The sequence below is a fragment of the Arvicanthis niloticus genome, chromosome 19 (genome assembly GCF_011762505.2).
Source record: "Arvicanthis niloticus isolate mArvNil1 chromosome 19, mArvNil1.pat.X, whole genome shotgun sequence".
In the NCBI taxonomy this organism is placed as follows: domain Eukaryota; kingdom Metazoa; phylum Chordata; class Mammalia; order Rodentia; family Muridae; genus Arvicanthis; species Arvicanthis niloticus.
Window position 1 is genome coordinate 834,702 of NC_047676.1, and position 25,029 is coordinate 859,730.

At 44.5% G+C, this 25,029-nt stretch overlaps 2 protein-coding genes across 6 annotated transcripts in view; one reads left to right on the forward strand and one right to left on the reverse strand.

Moving 5' to 3' along the window:
- Positions 1-24,711, forward strand: part of Exoc3 (exocyst complex component 3) — a 41,623-nt gene extending 16,912 nt beyond the window's left edge. For all 3 annotated transcript variants that reach the window (XM_034523302.2, XM_076916312.1, XM_076916311.1), the window contains exons 5-13: positions 2,359-2,476; positions 3,249-3,374; positions 6,453-6,553; positions 8,131-8,241; positions 8,324-8,474; positions 10,212-10,334; positions 14,336-14,497; positions 15,124-15,251; positions 16,153-24,711. In XM_034523302.2, the coding sequence (XP_034379193.1) occupies positions 2,359-2,476; positions 3,249-3,374; positions 6,453-6,553; positions 8,131-8,241; positions 8,324-8,474; positions 10,212-10,334; positions 14,336-14,497; positions 15,124-15,251; positions 16,153-16,324 (1,192 nt within the window). In that variant the 3' untranslated portion in view covers positions 16,325-24,711. The remainder of the gene's footprint in view (positions 1-2,358; positions 2,477-3,248; positions 3,375-6,452; positions 6,554-8,130; positions 8,242-8,323; positions 8,475-10,211; positions 10,335-14,335; positions 14,498-15,123; positions 15,252-16,152) is intronic.
- Slc9a3 (solute carrier family 9 member A3) overlaps positions 19,157-25,029 on the reverse strand; it is a 64,533-nt gene continuing 58,660 nt past the window's right edge. For 2 of the 3 annotated variants that reach the window (XM_076916310.1, XM_076916309.1), the window contains exons 12-17: positions 24,582-24,711; positions 24,194-24,370; positions 23,931-24,003; positions 23,472-23,579; positions 22,865-23,117; positions 19,157-21,771 (exon numbers count right to left, since the gene is read on the reverse strand). In XM_076916310.1, the coding sequence (XP_076772425.1) occupies positions 21,768-21,771; positions 22,865-23,117; positions 23,472-23,579; positions 23,931-24,003; positions 24,194-24,370; positions 24,582-24,711 (745 nt within the window). In that variant the 3' untranslated portion in view covers positions 19,157-21,767. Of the gene's footprint in view, positions 23,118-23,471; positions 23,580-23,930; positions 24,004-24,193; positions 24,371-24,581; positions 24,712-25,029 lie in introns of all 3 variants that reach the window. The other variant, XM_034523301.2, reaches the window with a different exon arrangement.

Below are 25,029 nucleotides of genomic sequence, written 5' to 3' on the forward strand. Positions count from 1 at the left end.
CTTATCCTTGAGGATGAACTAGCCTGTCACGTTGGTACAGTATTTCTACATGGTCTCTCCCATCTCCCTTGAGCACTTAGTTGTGTACCATGGTGTTGATTATTTTCTGTGCTTACTGTGTGCATTCTTGCTTCTGCACAGTGATTTCCTGAGACAAATATAGTATTGGAATGTTTTGTAGGTTGGGAGCATATAGCCCTAGGAAATTGAGTGACTTTTCCAGAGTCACCAGGTTGGTGAAGAGATCACAGGTTTTGTTTTCATCACCAGTACATTGTAAAAGTTAATCATTCAAATACAAATAGTTGCACACCAACTTAGTAGCCTATGCCTGTAGTTCCTGAACTCAAGAGACTGAGTAGAAAGATGATCTGAGCACAGCCTGAACAGACTAGCAGGACCTATCTCAAAAATAAAGAAATAGCAATGAGAATATATAGAAAATCATGTAAACTATATAGAAAGATCAGTTATTCATTTTGCGTTGCAGCTTGAGACTATTGTTCTATGTGAAGGAACTGAGCCACTTTATGCATGAAATAGTTAAAGGTGGACTTTGAAAGAAATGTCAGTGGCAGGCCATTGTGAGATGCTTTAAGATTAGGTAGTTAAAACAGTTATTAATTTTAACTTTACTGTTATGGATAGAAAACGGCTAAGTAATATACTGAAATTTCGTTATTTTTGCCCTCCTTGTTACCATGGAGAAAGGAAGCATGATTTTAATAGTGAGGTTTATTTTGTGTGTATATGGTTTTAACTGTTTGTAGTAGAGTGTTTCTGTACCTCAATACAGAGAACTATAAACAGAATGAAATTGTTAGGCATGGATGATAATCATTATTTGGTAATTTTTAAAAACATTTATTACTCTTAATTATATGGAGGTATGTATGTATTTACATGTGGTTATGTATATGTGAATGCAGGTGCCTTCAGATGCCAGAGGTAGGTTTTCTGAAACTGGAATTACAACTGGCTGTGAGCTGTCTGACATGGGTGCCGAGAAATGAACTAAGGTCCTCAAAAGAACAGCAAATGCTCTTAACCACTGAGCCATCTCTCCAGCCCCATTATTTTGCAGCATTTATATGTATAGGCCTGGACTTTATGCCTTTATCACTTTATGAGGTCCAAATAGTCTCCATTATTCCATTCTGTAGTCTTTCACATTGTATAACCTAGACCATAGTATGTCATGTGTCCTAGACTTTGGTGAGCCCAGTTGAATGTACATGAGACAGGTGGTATACATACTGTGATCACCTCCATTTGGTAGCTGAGGCACAGAGGGAATAATATTTTTACTTGTCATAGCTAGTGACATGGGAGCAAGATTCAAAGGTGGAGTCTGGGTCCTTACCCAGTTCTGTGTACTGGACTATGTTGCATGTTTATGGAACTTGTATAGCTCTCTGGCTTAGTTTTCTTTCTCTTGAGCCATGCTGAAAGTATCTTTGTACTTAAGAATTCTCTTCACATTAATCATGTATGCTTTATTACACTGCACCCTGGAGAAGTTGAGCCATTTTTCCTCTGTAAACACAGGGCATTGAGGTTTTGGTGCCACATAACCAAAATTAAACAAATAGTCTTTTAGTATGTGCAGGTTTTTATGAAGTTCTTTTTCACTCAGAAAGAATGCTATTCTAAATAATGTATTTGAGTATATAATATATCGCATATCGGTGTTGTACGCAATGAGGCCTAGATTTTTGTGAGCCTGTTGCACGCACAAATATATTTTCTGTGAAACTTAGCATTTGTTTCCCTGCCTTCTGCACAGTAAAATGAGTATTATCTTTCTTTCCTTGCAAGCATGTTTCCTTCAGTAACATCTATTTCTTGCCTCCATCTCACCCTCCTATAGGGATTAGTGACTTTTATGACAGTGCTTAGTGTTTCAAATAACAGTACTTGCCCACTATCTTCTTACTTAATGAAGTGTGACGATTTGACAATTTCTGTTTCCGTGGTCCTGGTCTCAGTTCTGGAGACACAGCAAACTCAGATGACAGACCTTTGTGGACCGTTTCCTGCATTTGAACGCAAGCTCCCTGTGCATCTGGCACAGTGTGAAGAAGCCATATTGAGATTACATAAGTGGCTATGTAGCCTGCATGGTGACATCATGGAGTGGCCCCCAAATCCTTGACCTTTCATTTTGTGCTTTCCATGCATGAGGCCTTCTGTTCTTTCTTATTTTGTGGCATTATAGAAGTGTCAGCATTGAGATCTCTAGGATAATAAATCTCTAGACATGCATTTACATGTCTAGCCAAACATGTAGATTCACTTGAAAGTGTTATTTGAGTGTTCTGCTGCGGTTTGTCATTTACACCTGCTGTTTTACTGCAGTACAGAGATGATGGGGAATGTGGAGCTAGCCCCAGAAGTGGACGTTAGTGCCCTGGACCCTCTCCTCTCTGCAAATGTGGTCTCTGAGCTGCTTGACACATACATGTCAACACTCACGGTGAGTAGAATTGGGTTGCGGGCCCAGAAAGTGCTGTGGTGGTTGTCTTTAATGTGGTGAGACATCTGAACTAACCCTCCTCAATAGACTAGCTGTTCCTCAAATGGTCTGGACATGCCCATTTTCTGTAAAAGAAGGGATACCTGACTCTGGCCTGGGTCTGGAGCTCATTTGAATGTATTTCACAGATAGGTGAGTCTTTTCTGCTGGAGGGGCCAACCTGTGCTACCTATCTGTCTAGCAAGGCCTTATGTCTAAGGGAGCATGAGCCACCTTAGCACCATGAGGTGGGAATTTTGGGAGGGGCCAGTCTCACATCAACCTCATAACCATTAGACAGTCTCAGTAAGATGGAAGAAGCAGCAAGATGGCATCTAAACCACTACTGAGAGTCTCTGGAGTCTACAGAGCTGTGTTTAGCTGTGGCCTGAGTTGACAGGGCTGCCAAGTCTGTTCTCTAAAGTCCTGGGCCTAACCATCAGATGCTGGACATCTGGTTTTGTCCTCCAGCATAATGTTCATCAATAGCCCTCTTGATCCTTTCCTTCTTTATCTATAGCTAGTGTTTTGGTTGTCCACTACAAAAAGACCAGCATGAGCATTGCATACCAGTGAACTGCATATGAAGTGCCTGTTCTAGCAGGCTCTATCCTTGGAAGCAAGGATTGCTGTGAAAAGCTGTATCTGGTCTATACAGCTACAAGTGCTACAGGGAAAATATTGGTATACCTCAGAGCCTCTTTTTTTCTTTCCTATAATACCAAACTTGTAGTCCAACATCATTGCCTGGCTTCGGAAAGCACTGGAAACAGACAAGAAAGACTGGAGCAAAGAGACAGAGCCAGAAGCAGACCAGGATGGCTACTATCAGACTACACTTCCTGCCATTGTATTCCAGGTATAAGCGCTAGATTTAAAGTTCCCAGTTCCCATGTGATTAATAGGATCTGTTGGTTTCATAGACAGAAAAAAACCTTAGACTTCACAATGTAGATGTTAAGAGCATGCTTTCCCTGATATCTCTGTCTCTACTTTCTAAAGCTAAAGAAACTGAGGCTCAGAATTACACCACCAAGTAGTGTTACCCAGGATCACTTGAGATTTTCCAGATCTTTTTGGGTCTGAACTGGAAGTTGATTATATTGGTTGTGCCTGGTGCTCCTATTCTGTGCTTTTTTACATTCCATGTTGGTAAATGGTCAAGACTTGTCTTCAAAATTCCACATAATTGAGTTTAATCTTGCACATAAGTGCACATAACCATCCTTATATGGCCCCTTCTCTTTATCAGCCCTCTTGTCACACTTTATCACCTCATGGTTATAATCAAAGGGTAGATATTTCCCTGTGGTAGAACTTAGGCTGAAGGTAACTAGAAAATCGTGTGATGGGCTTTTCTGCCCCCTGGAGAAATTGTTTAACTTTATTGTTTTTCAGATAATTTTATTGTTTTCTTTGAATTTGGACTATTTCAACTGGCAGATAATTTTTTTATTAATTATACTTTCTTTTTTGAGATCATAATATAATTACATCATTTCCTCCTTCCATTTTCTCCTTTCAGACTGTTTCATATACCCCTCCTTACTCTTTCAAATTCATGGCCTCTTTTTTATTAATTGCTGTTATATACAATTGTGTATATGACTATACACATATGTTTAATGTCATGAATACATCCTGCTTAGTCTGTATAATGTTACTTGTACGTATATTTTCAGAGCTCACCATATTGGATAGCCACTTGGTGTCTTCTTCCTTAGGAAGACTGTTTCTCCTTCTCTCAGCATTCCATAATGGCCCCTAGTTCTTTGTCTAGAGTTGAGGCCTCGTGAGCTTTCTCTCATTCAGGTTAGCATGTCTGTTGGTACTGTCCTTGTTCAGGGCATGTTTTGGCAGCCATATTAGTGAGGCTTCGCAGGTATAGCTTCTGAAATTTCTAGGAGACACAGTCTCACAGCAAACTTCCTGTTTCTTTGGCTCTTGCAATCTTACCTTCCTCTCTTCCACAGTGATCTCTCTCTTCCACAGTGATCTCTGAGCCTTAGGTGCAGGAGTTGTGTTGTAGGTGTATCAGTTGGAACTGGGCTCCACAGTTCTGTGTTTTGGTTAGTTATAGTTTTCTGTAATGGTCTCCATCTCTTTCAAAGAGAAGTCTTTTTGAAGAAGGGTAAAGCCTACATTTACCTGTACATCTTAGTCTCTATTCTCTTTTGCTGGTAAAAGACACCAGCCATATAGACACCACTACTACATCTGTACCCTTCAAAGACTTCATCTAGATCTGTTGAGATGAGCATGTAATTTTTGTCTTTAAATCCATTTATATGGTTTCTTAAATTTATTGACTTGTGTATGTTGAACTATCCCTGCATTTCAGGGATAAATCTAACTTGGTCATCTTTTTGATGTATCTATAGTCTCTGCAAATATTGTATTGAACAGTTTGAATCTGTGTTCATCAGACATATTGGGCTTTAGTTTTGTTGTTGTTACCTGGTTTTGGTCTTAGAGTGATACTAGCTTGATAGAAGTTCTCCCTCCCTCCCTCCCTCCCTCCCTCCCTCCCTCCGTCCCTCCCTTCCTCCCTCCTTCCCTCCTTCCCTCCTTCCCTCCTTCCCTCCTTCCCTCCTTCCCTTCTCCCCTCCCTCCCTCCCTCCCTCTTCCTCTTTTTCCTCCTCTTCCTTTTCTTCATCCTCTTCCTCCCTCCTCCTCCTCCTCCTCCTCCTCTTCTTCTCCTCCTCCTCCTCCTCCTCCTCCTCCTTCTTCCTCTCTCTCTCTCTCTCTCTCTCTCTCTCTCTCTCTCTCCCTTTTTCACTCCCTCCCCCCCCTCAAAAATTTAAAGAATGGTTGCCTGTAGAGCTGCATCGAAAGTCTGATATAATTTGTCTGTGAATCCATCTGATCCTAGACTTTTTATTATTTCAATTTTCTCATTTAGTATGAGTTGTTGACTTCTTGGTTTAATTTTGATGGTTTTGCTAAATCTAGAAATTAATTTCTTTTAGATTTTTCAGATTGATAGAGTACAGATTTTTAAAGTATTCCCTTATAATAAGCTGAATTTCTTTGGTATCTATTATATTGTTTCCCTGTTCATTTCTGATTCTGTAAGTATGGATCTTCTCTTTCTTTTTCTTTATTTTTATTGAATTCTGTTTTTCAAGTCCTGGACCATCTTCAGCATTTCCATTAGCCTTATATTTGTATTTTCTCAGGCCTTATCCAGGTATAAGTTCTTTGTATATAATTTCACTGAGCCACTTCTTTAAGTTCCTTGAATTTTTTGATAAAGTTTATGTGTTCTTTTGAATTCTATTTCCTGAGGTTCATATAGATAATTCTTATTGACAAACATTTCTGTAAGGTGTGGTAGATTTTGGAGGAGAGATAAAGGCTTGATCTTTCATATCGTTTGTATTTTTGTGATGAGTTTTAGGTGTTCTTTTGTTAGTTCTGTGTCTGATGTGACAGAGCAGGTTAGGGTAGAAGAGAGGACAGGATACATAGGCAGGTTGGGTCTAGAGGCTGGAAATTGCTTGGTAGGAATGAAGGCATGAGGACAAAGGAGACTGGACTGCTGTGAAGGATGTATGTCCTGGTCCAAGCTTGGGGTGTGAGAATAGACCTGGTTCAGTGAGAGGCTGAATATTGTGTGGTAGGGGCCTGTGAGTCAAGAGTAGGCAAAGTGGATCATGGGAGATGCCTAGAGGTTGTTTGAGGTGCAACAGGGGTGACCAGACTAGGCCAGGACACTAGACGAGGGCTCCAGGTTAGTTCTAGCAGGTTGGAAAGGATGTGTCAAGCAGAAAGAGTCAGGCAGACTAACCAGCGTGGACCTTGGAGAAGGATGTCCCAGGTAGAATTTTATTAATGGGAACATTATTCTATGCTCTTGTGAGACTGTTTTATAATTCTTAATGCCCTGTTCTTTATACTATTGTCCTCCTTTTGTGTCTCCCTTTTCAATTTTTAGATGTTTGAACAGAATCTTCAAGTTGCTGCTCAAATAAGTGAAGATTTAAAAACAAAGGTATTGGTTTTGTGTCTTCAGCAAATGAATTCTTTCCTAAGTAGGTATGTATTTTTGCCAGTAATCTAAATTATAAATTATGTGTTAAAAATAAGTGTAAAATTTGTTGATTCTAGGATGCTGTTATTAAAAGATTAGCCCCTTTTGTTGTTCAGAAATGCAAAATTATTAAAAAAAGAAGAAGAAAATGCAAAAATGAAAACATCTTAATCAGATGGGACATGTGACATACTGTTTCCCAGTGGGCCTTTCTCTGAATTGTTCACTTAAAGATGTTCAAGTCTAGAGAGAAGAATCCCATGAAACCTGTCCTCCCTTCATACTGCCCGAGTCTTCTAGGCTGTCCTCACATGCCCTGTTCTCTTATACTATTACTCCCTTCTATTACTCTGATGCCCAGATGTTGCTGTCCATGTCCCAGATTCTCTGTTACAACCACAACAGCATCGGTCATGGAGTGGGTAGCTGACATCTTCCATTAGAGGTCATAGTCTCAGCTGCTGGGTTGGCAGGTCTGTGTGTCATTGTGGTCTAAGTCTGTAGGCTTCTGGAGCAAGAAGGCTGCCCCTCTCCCTCTTCACCGGGAACTGCTCCAGAGGCTATCATGGACCTCTTTTTACTTACCAACACATGTCTTCAACATTAGTCGTCATATGTCATATCTGACAGCTCAGTTGCCAACCAGGCTCTTCCCTTCCTTAGAATCCCATCTGCTACCTACCTAGGGAGACATGATTTGATTCCTCTCAGTCACAGGGTCATAACTGATCTCCACATTGCATCCATAGAACTATAGCGAACTCCTCAGCCCATTGATGGGGTCATTGCCCAAGTGTCCCAAGGCTGTCACTTCTCAGGGTCGCTGCCAAGTCAGTCACTTCATTTCTGAGGTGGGATCCTCTATAAAGAGGATTTTTTCCTTGGTTGATCTGGAACCACAGATGGGCAAAATCAAAGTAAATATGTAGATCTTCCCCATTAATTAACAGTTTGAGGTTAATGTGTCAAACAAAATTATACAGAATGCAACAGTGGCATCCTAGGTGCTTGTTTTCCAGATATCTCAAGACTAGTTATTTTTTGTTTCATTTCTTCATAGCATTTTGGAAAGGGGCGTATATGATGTTTCTCACACTATTGAGGGTTTTGTAGAGGAGTGGAGTGGGGTACTGTGCCATGGTGTTTATGTGAAAATCAGAGGACAACTTTGTGCAGTTGGCTCTCTCCTTCTACCTTTATGTAAGTTTCAGGGATCTACCTCAGTGGACAGGCTTTTGTGTCAAGTACCTTTACCTACTGAGTCATCTCTCTAGTCCTGTTAGATGAGTTGTGGGGTGAACTAATAATGAAATACTGAGATACTTTTCTAGTTACAGTTATGTGCTTCACAATATCTTCATGTCAGAATACCAAACCATATTTCAAAGCCTGCTACAAAAATTATCTTTAAAATTCATTTCACATGATTGACTCTCTTCTCTAATAATTAATACAGACTATTCAAAAGTATGTTTATGATTAAAGACTCATCTGGCCCAAAAATGGTGATATGACTTCCCTGACAGGCATGATGTCTACCTGGTACTGTAGACAGCTTTGGGATACCCCAATGTGATTTCAGATACAAAGATGAAGCCCAGCTTTACAAAGAAGAGCACCTGAGAAACCGGCAACACCCACACTGTTATGTGCAGTACATGATTGCCATCATCAATAACTGCCAGACCTTCAAGTAAGTGCTGTGTAGGACAGAGAGGGACAGAGAGCATGCAAGCTTGTAGCTATTTCCCTGAGCCCTTGATGTTTCCTTGCAGAGAGTCCATCATCAGTCTGAAAAGGAAGTACCTAAAAACTGAAGCAGAGGAGGGCCTGTGTCTGAGCCAGCCGAGCATGGATGGGATTCTAGACGCCATTGCTAAGGAGGGCTGCAGCAGTCTGCTGGAGGAGGTCTTCCTGGATCTAGAGGTGAGCTTGGCTCCTCCACCCTCCTCCACCCCCGGGGCTAGAGCATGGGGTAGGGCATGGAGTTTGGGGGCGGAGGGGAGTCATGTTCTTCTTTGGACTACACTGTTGCCTTCCTCGTGTAGCTGCTGAGATATTCCCTTGCCTCTGTACTAAGCTACAGTCAGATGGCCACTGCCTGCCTGGTATGAAGGCTTTCCTAGGCAAACTTAGATAAAGGCTCCCAGGAAATAATAAGGTATGAAACAGTAGAAAGTTACATAATAAATCAAGTATGTGGAAACCAAGAACAAAAACTCAGCTGAGCACACAGGTCACATAAATCAGCCTCACTTTAGAGCAGAATTCCAACATGCAACACACCCAAAATCATTAACAAAACAATTTTCATTCATACCAAAAGCATAGTGCACCATAAACAAATACAGCCACTTTGGAACACAGATACCAGCATAGTTAAATGCCTTTGGAGGAATCAGTATATATTAAAAAAATAAAATAAAACTGACCATCTGTGGGTCTTGCTACAAAGGAATCGCATTTTTTTTTTTTTTAAATCATGCCTCACTGAGTTCAGATCCTCAGTACCCATGAGTATGACCATGAATGCCTGTAACCCAGAGCCACAGGGAGCAGAGAAAGGACCACTGGGGCTTGTTGGACAGCCAAAGTAGCCAAAATGGTGAACTCCAGGTCCAATGAAAGATGTGTCTTAAGGAAGTAAGGTGGAGAGTGATGGAACAGGACACCTACATCCTCTGGCCTCTTTGTAGGGCACATACACACCAGTTGAGAAAAGAGGAGACTTTGTCATTATTTTTTTTTTTAAAGACATTATACAAAAATAGACAAAAGGTACAAATGACCTGCACAGCAAAAGAATTACCAGGATCTAAACATGAGCCAGACATCCATCTGCTGTCACTAGAGAAGCATGGATCATACTTAGTGTGAGCTGTTGCTTAGCCTGGGGCCAGGGATTGAAAACACATAATCCTGGGTGGGGGAGCATAGTGCTTGGCTCTGCTCTGGGTAGAACTGATTTTGCAGCATTTCGAATGAAGCTTGGCTATATTTATCAGAGTTTTAATATATTTAACCTGTTGTTAGTACTGGTTTTTAGAAAGCTTGTATGTATAACATAAAGCTCCTAAATTTAAAGTATAGATTTGCAGATTATGTAAAAAGTAGACTTTTTTAAAAACCTGAGTGTATCACTGCCGCAATCAGAAAATCTGTGTGACCCCTCAGTGTACTGGCTGGTTTTGTGTGTCAACTTGACACAAGCTGGAGTTATCACAGAGAAAGGAGCTTCCCTTGAGTAAATGGCTCCATGAGATCTAACTGTAAGGCATTTTCTCAATTAGTGATCAAGGGGGGAGGGTCCATTGTGAGGTTTCCATCCTTGGGCTGGTAGTCCTGGGTTCTATAAGAAAGTAAGGTGAGCAAGCCAGGGGAAGCAAGCCAGTAAGTAACACCCCTCCATGGCCTCTGCATCAACTCCTTCCTTCAAGTTCCTGCCCTGTGTGAGTTCCTGTCCTGACTTTCTTTGGTGATGAACAGCAATGTGGAAGTATAAGCTGAATAAACCCTTTCCTCCCCAACTTGCTTCTTGGTCATGATGTTTTGTGCGGGAATACAAACCCTGACTAAGATTCCCAGGGAGTGACACTCTGAGGTAGGGATGATCCCAGGCATGGTGCCAGGTAAAGATCTGTGTGATCACCTTGTGCTTTTCAGCAACATCTGAATGAGCTGATGACAAAGAAGTGGCTGTTAGGGTCGAATGCTGTGGATATTATCTGTGTCACCGTAGAAGACTACTTCAATGACTTTGCCAAAATTAAAAAGCCATATAAAAAGGTAAGCAAATGGAGTTTAGTGCACTGGAGCCTACCTTCCATTTGGATTATAATTCAATGTCAAAATAGCTCTCTGCTTATGATCACGTGCCAGCATTGATGTAATGTAAAGAGTGTGGGGTGATGGGCTCGGATACAGATTGAAATGTTCTTCTGAGGAGCATTGTTTTAATGTAGGCAGACTCTACTCCTTTTTTTTATGGTTAATTCTTCTCTTGGAGGGAGATCATACAGAATTATTTTCTTATCCAAGATCATGAGAATTATTTTCAAAGTCAGCTATAAAAGTAGTTTTAGAGATCTGCTCACCACCATACCACATGGTGCAGGATGCGGAAAGACTCTCAGAGACCCTTCTGCCAACAAGCCATGAGGCTTGGGAGGAAAAGACATTCAGAGGCCCATTAGCTGGTCAACAGTGGGAACCACCACAATGTGCAAGTATGTGGTAGACAGATGAGAGAGAAAAAGAAATGAAGAACATTATGAAACCAGATGGAACTGGAGATGTGAGGATGGAGAGAAATAGCCTATTGTGAGTAGCCAACCCTGCCACTTAAGGCTGTGGTGAAGTACCAGCCCATACTACTGCTGAGGGCTCCATCTGGGTGGCCATGAGTGGCCAGCAGCAGGGGTCATTGATATTGATGTCTGTGGTTCATATTACCACTAGAGACCACGGGGAAGTACCTGGTCTGGGCAGCCACCTGGAACCACGTAGATGTCCAAGGGTTGTGCAGAACTGGCCCCAATCCACACTAGCTGTGACACTTCTAGAGAGCTGGCCCCACCTCTCACTGGCTGAAGCTGTTGGGAGAGCAGGCCCTGCACCTTGCCTGAGCAGCACAGTTGAGCTGCCCCTCATGGCAGAGGTTTGGGTGTGGAGGTAGTGATAGAGTATAGGACGTCTGACCCCAGCACTTGTCTGCCATGAGGTGGCTCAGTCACAGAGGTGATGCACTTGTAAAAGTATCTTGTACTTGCCGGATGTGATTGTTGTCTCAGAGGTTGACTGCCTGTCTGCTAATCTAGGCCTGGTCCTGGAAGTTTCTAGCCTCTGTATAATCTAATCTAGGCCTAAAATGTTAATGTTTTTTTCAGCCTCTGAGACTTGTTGCTGAATACGCTCACCCTTTCTAGTTCTTTCTGATCTCGGCTGGCTGGTTTAACTCAGCTGTTCTGGCTCAAACTCATCTCTAAGCTGGTTGATTCAAACTGGCTTTCCTTAGCTTCTGACTTAATTGCTCTACTTGGCCTCATACTGACTTTGGCAATCTCTTTTAATCTTCTGGCCCCTTCTCCTTCTCTGTCTTGTTCTGTCTTCATCTGTGTCTCTTATTCTCCCTCTGCCACCTGTCTTTGTACAACTCTCCTGGTAAAACTGCCCCCCACCTCTCTGCACTGCCCTCTCTAAGCCTGTTTTCCCTCTGCTCTTGTTAGAGTTCGGTGTCTCCTATTCTGTCAAATCTTTCTCTGATTAGTCACTTTGTCTGCCTCGCAAACATCAATTTCAAACATGGGTGCATCCTTCTACAAACTAACTTTACCTTCATTGTTTGGGATTAAAGATATGTACTAAGATGTGTTTGCATTCCAGCCAGATCACATGTAGACCTAGAAGGTCTTTGGATGTGATCAGAGCAGCCATGTTGCTGGATTAAAATTTATCTACATGCCCCCTACCCTTACCCCATGCTTCCACCTGCAACATTCAGGAGAGCAGGACAGGTCCTGAATATCACTTGGGAAGCACAGCAGAGTTGGCCTTGGGCGGTCAGAGGGCAGGGGCACAGGTAAGCCACCATGAGGGTGAGAGCAAGAGAGAGCTGGCCCACCACTTGTCTACCTTCAAGTGGTGAGGTAGTGTGGATGGGGGGGTGATATACAGGAGTTCACACACACACACACACACACACACACACACACACACACACACACACACCACCTGTGGCTCTTAGGAGAGCTGGAGAGCTCACCCTGGTGATGTGAGTGTGGGATAGCTAAGCCTCTGATGAGTTAGCCCACCCCAAAATCTACCTCATCTCTAAACTGCTGGAGCTTGTGAAAGGGCCAGTCCTGCTGTTCCAAAGCTGCTGCAGGCTCTCCATGACACAGGGCAAAGCAGAATAACTGGGAGGAGTCCTAGTTAGGATCTTGTATTGATGGTGTGACAGAAGACAGAAAGCATCAAACCATTGCAAATGAAGATGTGTGGACAGAGGGGTGTACTGTGGGATGCACTATGGCATACTACAGCTTCCATGACAAGATGTTTTCTATACTTACTTTGTTTTGCTTATTTTTTGTTTTTTATTTTATTTTGGGGGTGGGGAGGAGGTCACAAGAGCAGAGGGCAGATACAGGGAACAGGGAGATGAGTGGGACTGGGGTGCATGATGTGAAACTTGGAAAGAATCAATAATAAGGTTTTTTTTTTAAGTAGTCTTAAACCTTTATGTTTACATTCCAGCAGTTATATGTTGTTTTTAAATACTGTAGTTACTTATTTTTTGAAATTATCAGGTTTTTGTTTTTTTTTTTTTTTTTTATCTTTTTACTGTTTCTTTTAAGCATTTGCGTGTTGGTTTTTTAGCAGGGTCTGACAGCCATGGTGTAGTGTTTGGGCCTGTTCGTTTCTACCCATGCTAGAGCTTGTCCTTGCCAGCTGTCTTAATAGCTTATCTCCTGGTATGTTTTGATCTCTGATTTTTATTTCATATGTAGATGATGGGTTTTAAGGGAAGAGGAAATTATATACATTCTCAGGCATATCTTAGCTCCAGTCTCAGCCTGATTACAGCTTGATTTAGTTAATGATACTTTTTTTTTTTTTTTTTTTTTTTTTTTTTTTTTTGTCTTCCTTGGAAGCTTGTGGATGTCCAGTGTGATAGTGTGCCTGCAGGTCCTGTGGTTTTGCATGCATCTCCATTTGAACCAGGGGCAGTTGCCTATCCCACTCACAGGGAGCTGACTCCAAAGCAGAGGCTACAACCACTAGCTTTCATATCAGTGGTTGTACAATTAAAGGACCTGACTGACTTAAGTATCACTTCAGTAAGGCTCCCTCCACAGAGGGAATCTAATCTCTTCAACAAGCCAGCTTTCATGCTACTTCTACCATGTTCTAGACTTTTCCTTTGCTTTGTAATGCTCTAGAGGTGTATTTTCTCATTGAGTCTCTTCTGAGGATTCCCAAGATATTTAGCCTGTGGTTTTGGGTTTTTGTTAGCTGAGGGTGCAGCGTGGTGGTGGTTTGGTTCTCCACTGATCTGCTTATGGATGAGGTACTGCTGTTGGGCTCCATCTACGCTAAGCTCCTCCTGCTAACCCATCCTGTCAGTCAAGAGGCCAAAGCTTGTTTGGCTCAGGCAGTTCCTCTACTGCAGCTCTACTTTGTATTAGGTTGAGGTCCTTAGTATCAGGCAGAGCTGGAGCCTCTAAAGGAGTTGGCCCAGAGGCTGGAGTACATCAAGCAAGTGCTGGCGTGGTGTTTGTTCACTGGGGTCACTGAAGCTCATTTGTAGATAATTTGGTGCCCTATAAAAACGATGCCGGAAGCAAGTTCTCCAAGAGATTTAAATCTGTCTGAGTTTTAGATAGAATATAAGCATCAAGCCTTCATGGGGTGTGTGTGGGTCCCTTCTTGCCCCTGTGTGCATGCTGTGCTGCCAGCTAGTCTATCATAACTCTTGTCACCATGTGAACCCAGGAGAGTCCAAAACTTTATGGTGAAATTCAGACATGCATAATTTAATGTACTTACTTTAAAATCTTACCAAATATATGGCCAGGTATAGTATTCTAAAGGCTGAGACAGGAGGATTATTGTGAGTTTGAGGCTAGCTTGGACTATATAGCTAAATCATGTCTTAACAGGAAAAAAAAGTCCAACTAAGTTGTTGGAAATAAGAAGGTCATACACCTGCCTGTTTGCAGGTCATTTTAGGTTTGATGAGAACATCTGTATGTGGAATCTGCAACTGATTACATGTTTTTCCACAGAGGATGACAGCTGAGGCACATAGGCGTGTGGTGGTGGAATACCTGCGGGCTGTCATGCAGAAGCGTATTTCCTTTCGGAGTGCTGAAGAGCGCAAGGAGGGTGCTGAGAAGATGGTCAGAGAGGCTGAACAGCTCCGCTTCCTATTCCGGAAGCTGGCATCTGTGAGTAATGAAAGGAGCTAAGCTCAGGGGTGGTGTATGTCAGGTTACTGAGTTATCTAGTATTGCTTTTGGTTCCTATGCCTGGACTATTTAAGCCAGATGATGGGATCCAGGAACATCAGAAACCAATGACCAGTTAGTTCTGTCTATCAGGAAAAGGGTCTGGGTCCAGAGCCTGCCCAGCTTCACAATTGATAAGTGCATTTCCACAGAGGCTGATACTTTGTTAAGGTAACTCTCAAGACTTTTCTGGTGGCAGCCCATGTGTGATGAAGTAATATATCTCTTCCCGTCCTTCTGTTTTCATCTGTTTGCTCTCGATGATTTTGGTTGCCACCCAATAACCCCCTTGACTCAAGTGTCCATAACTAGATACTCCTCACACCAGGCCTTTTCTCTGGCTGGAGACTAACCTAGTAACCTAATAACCTAACTAATAGTGACTAACCAAATCACTTAATGAGATTGGCTCCTGATCCTTGGTCAGAATGAATGAATCTTAGGGTGTTTACATAGACGAGCAAGGTGCCCAGCCTAAAACCGGGTTTAGAGATGTCAACATCAAATTGGCACTATTGCAAGAAATAGAGCTGAGGGCTGTTCCCTACACTGCCGCTGTTTTCCAGGGATTTGGTGAGGATGCAGATGGACACTGTGATACAATTGTTGCAGTGGCAGAGGTCATTAAGCTCACAGACCCTTCTCTGCTCTACCTAGAAGTCTCAACTTTGGTCAGCAAATATCCAGACATCAGGTAAGGCTGAGCATCTTTCCATCAGTAAGTAGCACAACAGGCCATTCCTACTGCCCTTGGGAAGATGAGCTGTGAGCATCAGGAGTCAGACAGAACGTGCATGCCAACTAGATGTGAAAAGAAAGTTGTCAGGGCTATGGTGGTGAGAGTACAACAAGGAGTCATCTGTGCAGCCTTCCACCAGCCCTCCCTGATCTGATGTTAGCAGAGTCCGGCTGAGGTTTATACATCTGCCTTGTAGCCAAGCTTGCTTGCCTAAGTGCGTGATGGTCAGATGGCAGGCCTGACTATGCAAAGTGGGTGGTGTTTGCCTGAATTAGTAGTGGACAGAAGGCAGCTCTAACTGTACAAGATGTATGGTGTTGGGGAGGATTGAGTATTACATCTTTGATTGGTGAGGTGGGAAAGCTTATGACCACTGAGTGATCTAAACCACATGAACTAAGGAAGGAAGCTGACTTGAATGTGGCCAGGATTTCCTCACATATATGTGCACTCAGTATCAGACAGAGGAAAAGGATATCTATTCCATGTCCCTCTACCTGCTGTGCTGGCTCTAGACCCCAGGCCCTGCCTTTGTGACCTCCATTCCAGGAACCTGCCATGTCCTCTAAGATGAGCATGGCTAAGTTGTCTCATTGTCACTGTTAGAAGATCAAGAGTCCTAAACCCTTCAGAGTTACCCTTCTGTGGAAGGCATTCTTGACACCAGTAGTTAGAACAGAATTTTAAGTTTTTTTACATTTTCCAGAGAGAAAGTAAGATGAAATGTTGGGTATTTCTCTTCTGTAAAAGAAGAGATGTCCTTTGTGGCTGTCAGTATCCTACCCTCTGAGTGTCACCTGTGGAGACTGAGGGAGCTGAGAGGAGATGGAGGTTCATGCTGACTTCTCTCCCACAGAGATGACCACATTGGTGCACTGTTGGCATTGCGAGGAGATGCCAGCCGGGACATGAAACAGACCATCATGGAGACACTGGAGCAGGGCCCCATGCAAGCAAGCCCCAACTATGTACCCATCTTCAAGGAGATCGTTGTACCCAGTCTGAACGTGGCAAAGCTCCTTAAGTAGCCCTGTCCCCCACTGCCCTGTGTGTCTCTACTGTGTAGCCCTGTCCCCCTGCTGCCCCATGTGTCTTTACTGTGTAGCCCTGCCCCCCTGCTGCCCCGTTTGTCTTTACTGTGTAGCTTTCCTGTTGTCACGGTATTAAAACAAAAGTCCGTCTCTAGGTCCCCTATGATGTCAGTTACACGTTCCTGTCTTCTGTGGCATCACACTGTTCTCTACTATGAGAAAAAAGATGTGTAGTGGGCATCACTTCTTCTTCCCTGCTAAAGTCTTGCTTTGCTTAATTAACGCTTTGAACCTCTGCCACTTAATTAAAGGAAAAGAAAGCCAGGAAGCTTCTCATTCCCAGTTGTAGGTTGTTCTGACTGGTTGTGATATGGCCATGTCCAATGGCAACAGGGGGTCATCAGGTCTCTGCTGACCTGTGAGTAGTCCTGAGCAGTCTGGGGCCAGGATCTGCCCTGGCCTTTCTGTCATTCTGATGTCCACAGCTCTTCTTGTACATGGATGGTTGTCCTCTTGTTCCAGAGCTCCAGGGACTCCTTAAATAAAACATGGTTGGAGGGCTTGGTAGGGACTGACCTATTGCCTAGGTCTTGTACCACATGGCCACCCTTGAATGTGTAAACTAATGAAATATTTTGTTTCTGCTCTTGATGGCAGTGTTAACATTCTGATTTTATTTCATTCTTACAAAGTATATAAAGAAAAAAATCACAAATAACCTTTTCTGGAACTAAGTAAAAATTCCTCTGGAATTCAGAAGAAACATGAATTTCCTAGAGGGCCTGGCTGGTATTGTTTTGATCCAGGCCCTGCTCAACAATTCACTCAATGTGAATGACAACTGGGCAATGCTTTTTAAATGTGCACTGAGAAGTACTGACAAATAGCAATGACTCTTGTGGTAACAAAAGATGCTTGTGTCTCCACTGAGGTTTCTCACTGTAGGCTGCTGCTGGGCATGTAGGGTAGACATTAAAATGACCACTGAATGCCTACATCGTTAAGTCCATTTGGCTCTTGAGCCTTAGAGGTCAACAGAGGACAGGGGATATCATATTTGTGAACAGTGGGTAGTAGAGTCATGGAGACAGAATAGAAATTGCTAGACATACCAGGCTATGTACTAGTGGGTAGACAGTGTCCAGTGTGATACAGGGAAAGCTGTGGCCAAGAATCTTTTTGGAGGACACCTATGTACAGGGTTGGATAGGCTATTCCAGTGAGTGAGTTGTGACTATATAGACCAAAGTTTATAGTGTCTGCTTCTTGAACAGCAATGTGTGGCTGCCATTTGTCAGACAGGAAAATGTTTGAGAGAGAACATTGACCAGGTATTGATTCTGGGAAATGAGCTGTTAGCCATGAAAGGGTATCTTCCAGATTAGCAGAGTCCCTTGGTTGTTGCCTGTCTTAGATTCTTTTGCTGTGATGAGACATCATAACCAAAGCAACCATTATAAAAGAACACATTTAACTGGGAGCTTGCTTACAATTTCAAAGGTTTAGTCCATTGTCATACTGGAGGGGAGCCTAGCATCATGCAGACAGGTGCCGGAGCAATAGCTGAGAGCTGTTCTGAAGGCACAGACAGACATGAGCTTTTGACACTTCAGAGTTCATCCCCACCTCATGACACATTTCTCGAATAAGGCCACGCCTCCTAATCCTTTCAGATAGTTCCACTCTGTGGTGACTAAGCATTCAAGTGTATGAGCCTATGGAGGCCATTCTTATTCAAACCACCATATTGACTTTATTTAGTTGGGTCCAGGATAAGTAGATGTTTCAGGTCATGCTGGATCACCAGTGAGATGGAGAAGCAGCTATGAGATTGATGCTGTTTCATTCCCCTTTCCTCATATCTGTTGATGCACTGTTCAGGTTGGTGGGTGAGCTCCCTCTAAAGAAGGAAAGGATGGACATCCTAGACACCTGACTTCAGGTTGCCAGAACCAGGCCACCTCAACAGAGTCCTTTAATGCAGACAGAGTTCAGGGAAAACTGAACAAGCAGAGCCACATTGGGTCATTCTTTTCTTAATGCAGTGGAATGAATTGTGACTTCTAAAAAGAAAGATTGAGCTCTTATCTTTAGAACCTGAATCAGACTTGGTTGAAAGTAGTCATTGCAGGTGTGATGTAACTAAAGGTACGAAATCACATGGAAATAGTGTGAGTACTTGCATGGAGACGTCAACAGTCCTTAAAACCAAGAAGAGGCCTGGAAGGACTCCTCTCCTGACTCCTGGACTTTATTTTTTCCCATAAGGCATGAAGCAGACTTCGTGAGTCACTCAGTGTTCTTTGCTAGTTTACCCATTATATCTGCTTTGAGATGACTATAAACTTAACAGCTGAGATTCCTCTTGTAGACAGCCAATGTCTTGGGATTCTGCTTTGATATACAATTTTAAATGATCTAAAATAAGAAGTGTGTTGCAGGACCTCTAGAGTTCATGTTTAACAGGCTCTGCCACACACACCTCTGCCTTGTACTGTCCTTACCTCAACCTACAGAGACCCTCCTTGGTCCCCTTTCTTGCCGTTCCTTCTTACTCATGCACTTTGATGTCTGTAGTACCTCAGCCACCTCCTCAGCCATGGTGGGAGCTGTTTCAATTGCCCACTGCCCAGTCAGCCACAGGAAGTATCCAATCTCTTTTATATCTGAGAGATGCTTAATTGAGGCTTTCCATAGATATGTCCAACAGCTTCCCATCCCTAATAGGAACATACTCTCGGTTTTATCTTAATTTTAATGCACAATAAATTGCTCCTTAAATTATCCTGGGTAGGATTTTTCATTCGTAAACAAAGTTTGCACCCAAAATGCCTTAAAGTATTTTTAATAGACATAGACAAGCAGTCACTGCAGTTTTGCTGATGGACCCCTTGTACAGATACTGTCCAGCACATAAGAGGGGCATTTTAAGGCACATTATTCTGTGGTCAGAATTAAAGTTTAACTATGATTATATTCACAACATTAATACACAATTTTAACCATTCAAAATATATTTCTAGTTTTGATGAAGTTCTTTAAATTTCCTTTCATAAAAAGATTAGTAATACATAGTATATTGAACACTGTAATAAAATTATTTTCAAGAAAATACAGAAGTGGAAATATAAATTTCCTAAATTTGTATACTTTGTAGTACCACAAAGTAGGTCAAAGTTCAGTATTAAATAAATAGAAATTCTCTCCTAATAAAAAAAAAAACTTTTACAACAGTTTTCCTAAGGAAATACATTCATAGGATTTTACATTCTATTGTACAACAATGACAAGAACAAGAGGGTCCTCAAGTATGAAATGTAGACACTGTATCCTTTAAGCACAGGAAGTAGGGTTTTGTAAATGAGGCTTTCTTGTCAAGACTGTGATTCCATATGGCTATGCCCAGTGGTGTGGTTCACATGCTCAAAGGACATGGCCTGTGCACGGCTAAAACATGGACAGAGTGTCAAAAGGTTCCACAGATGGATCACCTGACTGCTAGCTTTGGTATCTCTGGGTACTGGTGCAAGGTGACAGTTGCTGAGGCACTGCCTCATCACACTTGGCTTCCAATTGTGCAGTGGGAGTTGGACCCCATGCCCAGCAGTTCGGGTGAGGTGTTAAGGCAGTGTCCTGGCACAGGAAGATAAGAAACTTGTCTGCAGAGCAGGGGCTGACAGGTGCCTCTCAGAACACCCCTGGTATAGCAGCCAGGCACAGCCTGCCTAGGAGGTACTCCAAATGGCAGCTCCAAGTAGTCTGGTGAAATTGCTGATCCCGGCATTGTACAGTGGCTGGACTTCAATTCAGAAATGGACAAATGCTTCAAGGGCTGAGGAAAACATGCTGAGCATCTGGTGGCTGAGTCTGAGCTAGCCCTTCAACATCATACTGACAGGTTCAGTTGGGGGACAACACTCTGAAGCAGAATGCAGTATGTTGAGCAAACTTGCTTTGTTTTCATTCATTTCTCTCAACTCTCTTCCTACCCGTGAATCAACTGCAGCATTAATACAAATTGACAGAACTTCCTGTGACTCCTCTGAAAGCATCTGTCAACCTTGTTCCTGAGACATGGTATTTAGTTTCCTGAGCAGAGACCTGAGTGGTTTGTTTCAGAAATCCCCAGGAAGTCCTTAAGTCCACCTTTAGCCCCATCTCCATCTCCTGGGGTGCAGGCAAAGTTTCCAGTGAGTTGGAAGCAAAACTCAGGTGACTCTTCAACACTGGACTTCTGAGGAAGGGTGATAAGGGATGAGGGCCTGCCCTCTTACCCCCTCCAGAGGGCCAATGTTCCAAGGCCGAGGCCCTGAAGACCTGGGGCCAGGACAAAATGCTCAGAGTGGGTTCCTGCATCTCCCTACTTTTGGGTGAGCCCCTCTATGTCCCCAGGTCTTCCCTGCCTTTGACAGATGCCAGAGAGCTGGCTATAATTTTGACCAAGGAAAGTTTCCAATGGACCTCTAGTGCCCTAGCCCAGACTGCCTGGTCATCTGCAGTGTTCCGAACTTAGAGATAATTCAGGCCAGACACCTTGTTTGTGATGGCAAGGCCCAGGCTGGGAGGGGCCGGGCAGGGAAAGTCAGAGCTAGAGGAGCCAAATATTTCTGCAGTTGATCACAAGACGATAGGGCAGTCTGGAGAACTAACTTGGAAGGGGGTCAGATAGGGCCTTGGGAGTGTATATTTCTGGGGATGCCTATTTAGAATGAGGTTGATCTGGGCGGTGCTACTTCTACAAAACTCAATTTTTGAGCCCTTTGTACCAGCAGTGATTAAAAAATCCGCCGCAGGCCTCTCAGGGATCTTCCCCCTTCTCTGAGTAAGGGTGGCAAACACTAACAAGGGCTCGCTTAGGGTGGGGGTGGGGGTGGGGAGGCAGCACCACAGAGCCCTAGGATCTGAACCAGGGCAAGAAGACGGCAGGAGGCAGTGTGGTATCCTGGGGACACCATATGGATTAAAAGATTCTTCCTAGGGCTAGGCTATGCATTAAGACTCCCAGGGTGCATTGGACCCTAAGAACACTAGCTGGTTGGGGAGGGACCACTGAAGGAGACCCTCGGAGCTGGGCCACTGGCCAGACAGCAATCATAGGGGCGTTTCTTCTTGCTCCAGAGCGTGCAGCGGCAGTTCTGTAGAGCCCGGAAGAGAAGCGAGTTTTAGCAGAGCTGGGCGTCTGCGCGGGCGAGGCCTTTGGAATGAGCGCCTACTGTGTACCCGGCGCGCAGCAGCCGACCGAGCGTGCGCACTGGGTGGGGCCCGGTGCTCTGGCTCTGTCCCGAGATCACCAGGGGCAAAAGTGACAGTAGAGGTGCGCTCAGATGGGGCGGGGCTTGGGGCACCTGGGTGGGCGAGCCCTGCGGGAAGCAATGGCAACTGGGCAGCAGCAGATGACTGACGAGACAAGCGTCCAGTTAGCGGTGTGCCAGAGCTTGTTTCACCTGTGGGAAGATGGAGTGTGAGTGGCTCCCGGTCCAGATCAACACCAACCTACAGAAACCTGTACTCAGCCCAGGATTCCCTTCCCCCTGAGTTTGCTGTTTCTCTGTGGCTTGTCCAAAACTAGGTGCCTTCATGGAAAGGGTACCTCAGGCTCAAGTGCAAGGAAGGACCCCTAACCTTCCACACTAAATGGGACATTTTCTGCTGTGCACTACTGCCGAGTTACAAGGAGTTCCAGCTAGTGTCTCTGAACCTTCCTAGGGAGCTGTGCACCTAGCAGCCAGCAGATCTGGATCACTCCCCATGTTCTGACACTTTTAAACTCTGCCATTGATAGCAGCCCCCTCTACAAGTGGTAGCAGCACCACACCCACCTCTGGGTACTACTGCTCTACCCTAGAAGCCTATCTCAAGCCTCAAGGCACACAAGGCTCTTTCAAAGAACCAGGGCTTTAATCCCAGCACTCAGTAGGCAAAGGCAGCCATATTTCTGAATTCCAAGACAGCCTGGTTTTCAGAGCTAGTTCCAGAACAAGCAGGGTTGCTCAGGAAACCCTGTCAAAAAGTGGGGAGGTGGAGGCAAGCCCAGAGACAGAAGCAAAGAGCAGGTGGAAGAGCACTGAGGCCATGCAGGTTTCCTGTTCCTGCTACAATCTCCAGTTGTAAAGGTCTGTGCTTCACTTCATTTTACGCTAGACTGATAAAAGAACTCTGCAAATGTCCACTAAATAGAAATCCACTTTCATTTTCATCTGAAATGAACCTGAGACCTCACCACAGGATACTTCTGTGTTGCCCAGGCTAGTCTCAAGCCCTTAGTCTTCCTATCTTCTGTAAACACTGACGTTATAGGCATATGCCATCATGCCAGGCCCTTAAATCTATCTGGATATCACACATTAACTAGAGAAATAGACTCAAATGGGAGTCCTCCGTCAGTCTTCCAAGAAATATACAGCTGGACAGATGACCAAGACAGGTTTTACAGAGTGAAGACAGCGGCTGCAAAGTCTGAAAAAGTGCAGGTACTGCAGAGAGGCCTGAAGGCAACAGCTGGGAAGAAAGAAAGTGTTAGAGGAAGAAATCAGTTACATGTGTGTGGACTCAGGGGAAGCGGGTTGGAGCTGTTGTTCCTCATGGCCATCAGCCAGCAGGAAGGAATCCACTGATTTGTTGCTGAGGCGGAATGGTGTCAGGCGGCGGAAGTTGCTGGGAGAGTTGGGAATCTGGAAACGGGCCCTCTGGGAGGGCACCACGGTCTCCCCAGGGGACAGCCAGGGTGGCACCCTGGATAGGATGCTTGGGTCCAGATCCTCGTCAGGGGAGAACACGGGATTATCAATTCCTAAGAGAAAGGGCAGCTGGTCAACCTCAAAGAAGTACTCTCGGGGGCAGGAGGAGGCTGGGTGGATAGGCTCTGTACTGGGTAACTGTGTCAACTCCTATTGTGGCTACCACCTTCAGGGTAACTTTGACGGTCAGACTTATATATCTAACCATCATCCCACACCTCCCTTCTCTCAGGTCTGGCCCGCTCTTCCAGATATACTTGCCATCTGCCCTGGGAAGATATTTTGGTGGAGGAGGTTATACCTCCAAGACTGATACTAAGCCTCCCCAAGCCTTTGGCTCCTCCTTCAATAACCAAACTCACTTAGGGCAGCAGGGACATCTCTCCCACTAGCCTCTCCCATCTTACCTGCCCCAGAGTCAGAGGCTACATCCTTGGTGACACTGGCCAGAAACTCAATGCCTCCACTGATCTCTTCATAGTTGGTGGCCTCCTCAGGTTCTGAAAGTTCCAAATCTAGGTAACAGAGGAAAAAAAGAATGCTTTGAGTAAGAGTGACTCAAGCTCTTGATGGCTACTAGTATGCTCCCCTGCCCCATCTCAACCCCCTCATGGGTGGTTTTTCACAGCATTTGGGTAGCCCAGGGTTGAAGGGTACAAAGGCATGAACCACTTCTACAGTGCTTCCTTTTGTGACCCCAACCATGTTTGGTCTTTGGGAAGGTCTGTTGGATAGGAATGGCTGGGACCCCAAGGCCTACAATGAAAGGGACGGATGGAGGCCCAAGATCAGAATCCCTGGGTACAGCCACAGGTACAGGCAGGAGTCCCTCCTGAGTCAAGCACATGCAGAAGAACAGTTCTTACCTTTCTCCTTGATGGTGAAGTTGTGTGCCAGGTTTTCCATAGGCAGCTTCCCATTAGGAATGCTGCTGTTCCTCTGTGGACAAGTATGAGCCCTTACAGATATACCCACACCCAGGCCCCTAACCTGCAGGAACTTGGTCTCTGCTCTGGTGCAAGGCTGTTCACCTGTCAGCTTGCCTGGCTATCAGGACCACAGAGGATCCCCTGACCCTTTCTGGTATTCAGTAACCCACCCTACAACCACTGACCCCACCTTCCCTCACCCGCTTCTGTGCACGCTCCCTCTTGTACAGCTTGGCCGCCTTCTTGTTCTGGTTGATGCCTAGCTTAGCTGACTTAAAGGACTCCAGGCGCTTCCGCATGGTCCTGTGAAAGATTTCCTTGTCCTGCTTTTCATCCTCATTGGGTGTAAGCTCATGCCGACTATAGAGATGCTTGTACTGTGGGAAAAACTGGCAGTCAGTTTGGTCTGTATGGCCCAGGTAGGTCCCAAAATCTCCACCTCATCCCCATAGACACCTTGTCTGAGAAGAAGGCAGACATTGCTGTAGGTGTGGGGCTGGGTTCCACCAGCCACAGCACATGAGGGGATGACAAAGGCTTACCCTGTGGGATAAGAGGGCTCTGAGTGGCTCATCCCATGGTACCCACCTCCTGCCGAGGCTTGTACAGGTACTGTTGCAGTGTGTGGTGGGTGACCATGTCCTCAGTGTCACGGATGCTCCTCCGCCTCTGTTCCAAGGACTGCATGTCCAGGCATACAGCACTGACATTTTCCCTCCTGCATGGACCAACACTGAGCCCAGGGGAGTAGCTACACAGAAGTCTCCTGTCCTGCTTATGTACTTCATATTCCCTTCCTGCCTCAGAACTGCTTGGATGATCTCCAAGAATGCCTTCTAGACTTCTGTGTAAGGTTACACCTCAGTACCACCAGTCCCCCTCTACAGCCCAACTATGACTCCTGGGGCCCACAGCCTCTCTTAAGTGCTAGAATAGCCACCATCATAAAAACTGACCATTAGCTGCCCAGAGCAAAGGGCGTGAAATGCTGAACCAGCTCAGGCACCTGCTGCTATCCCTTCCTGCCTTCTTCCTT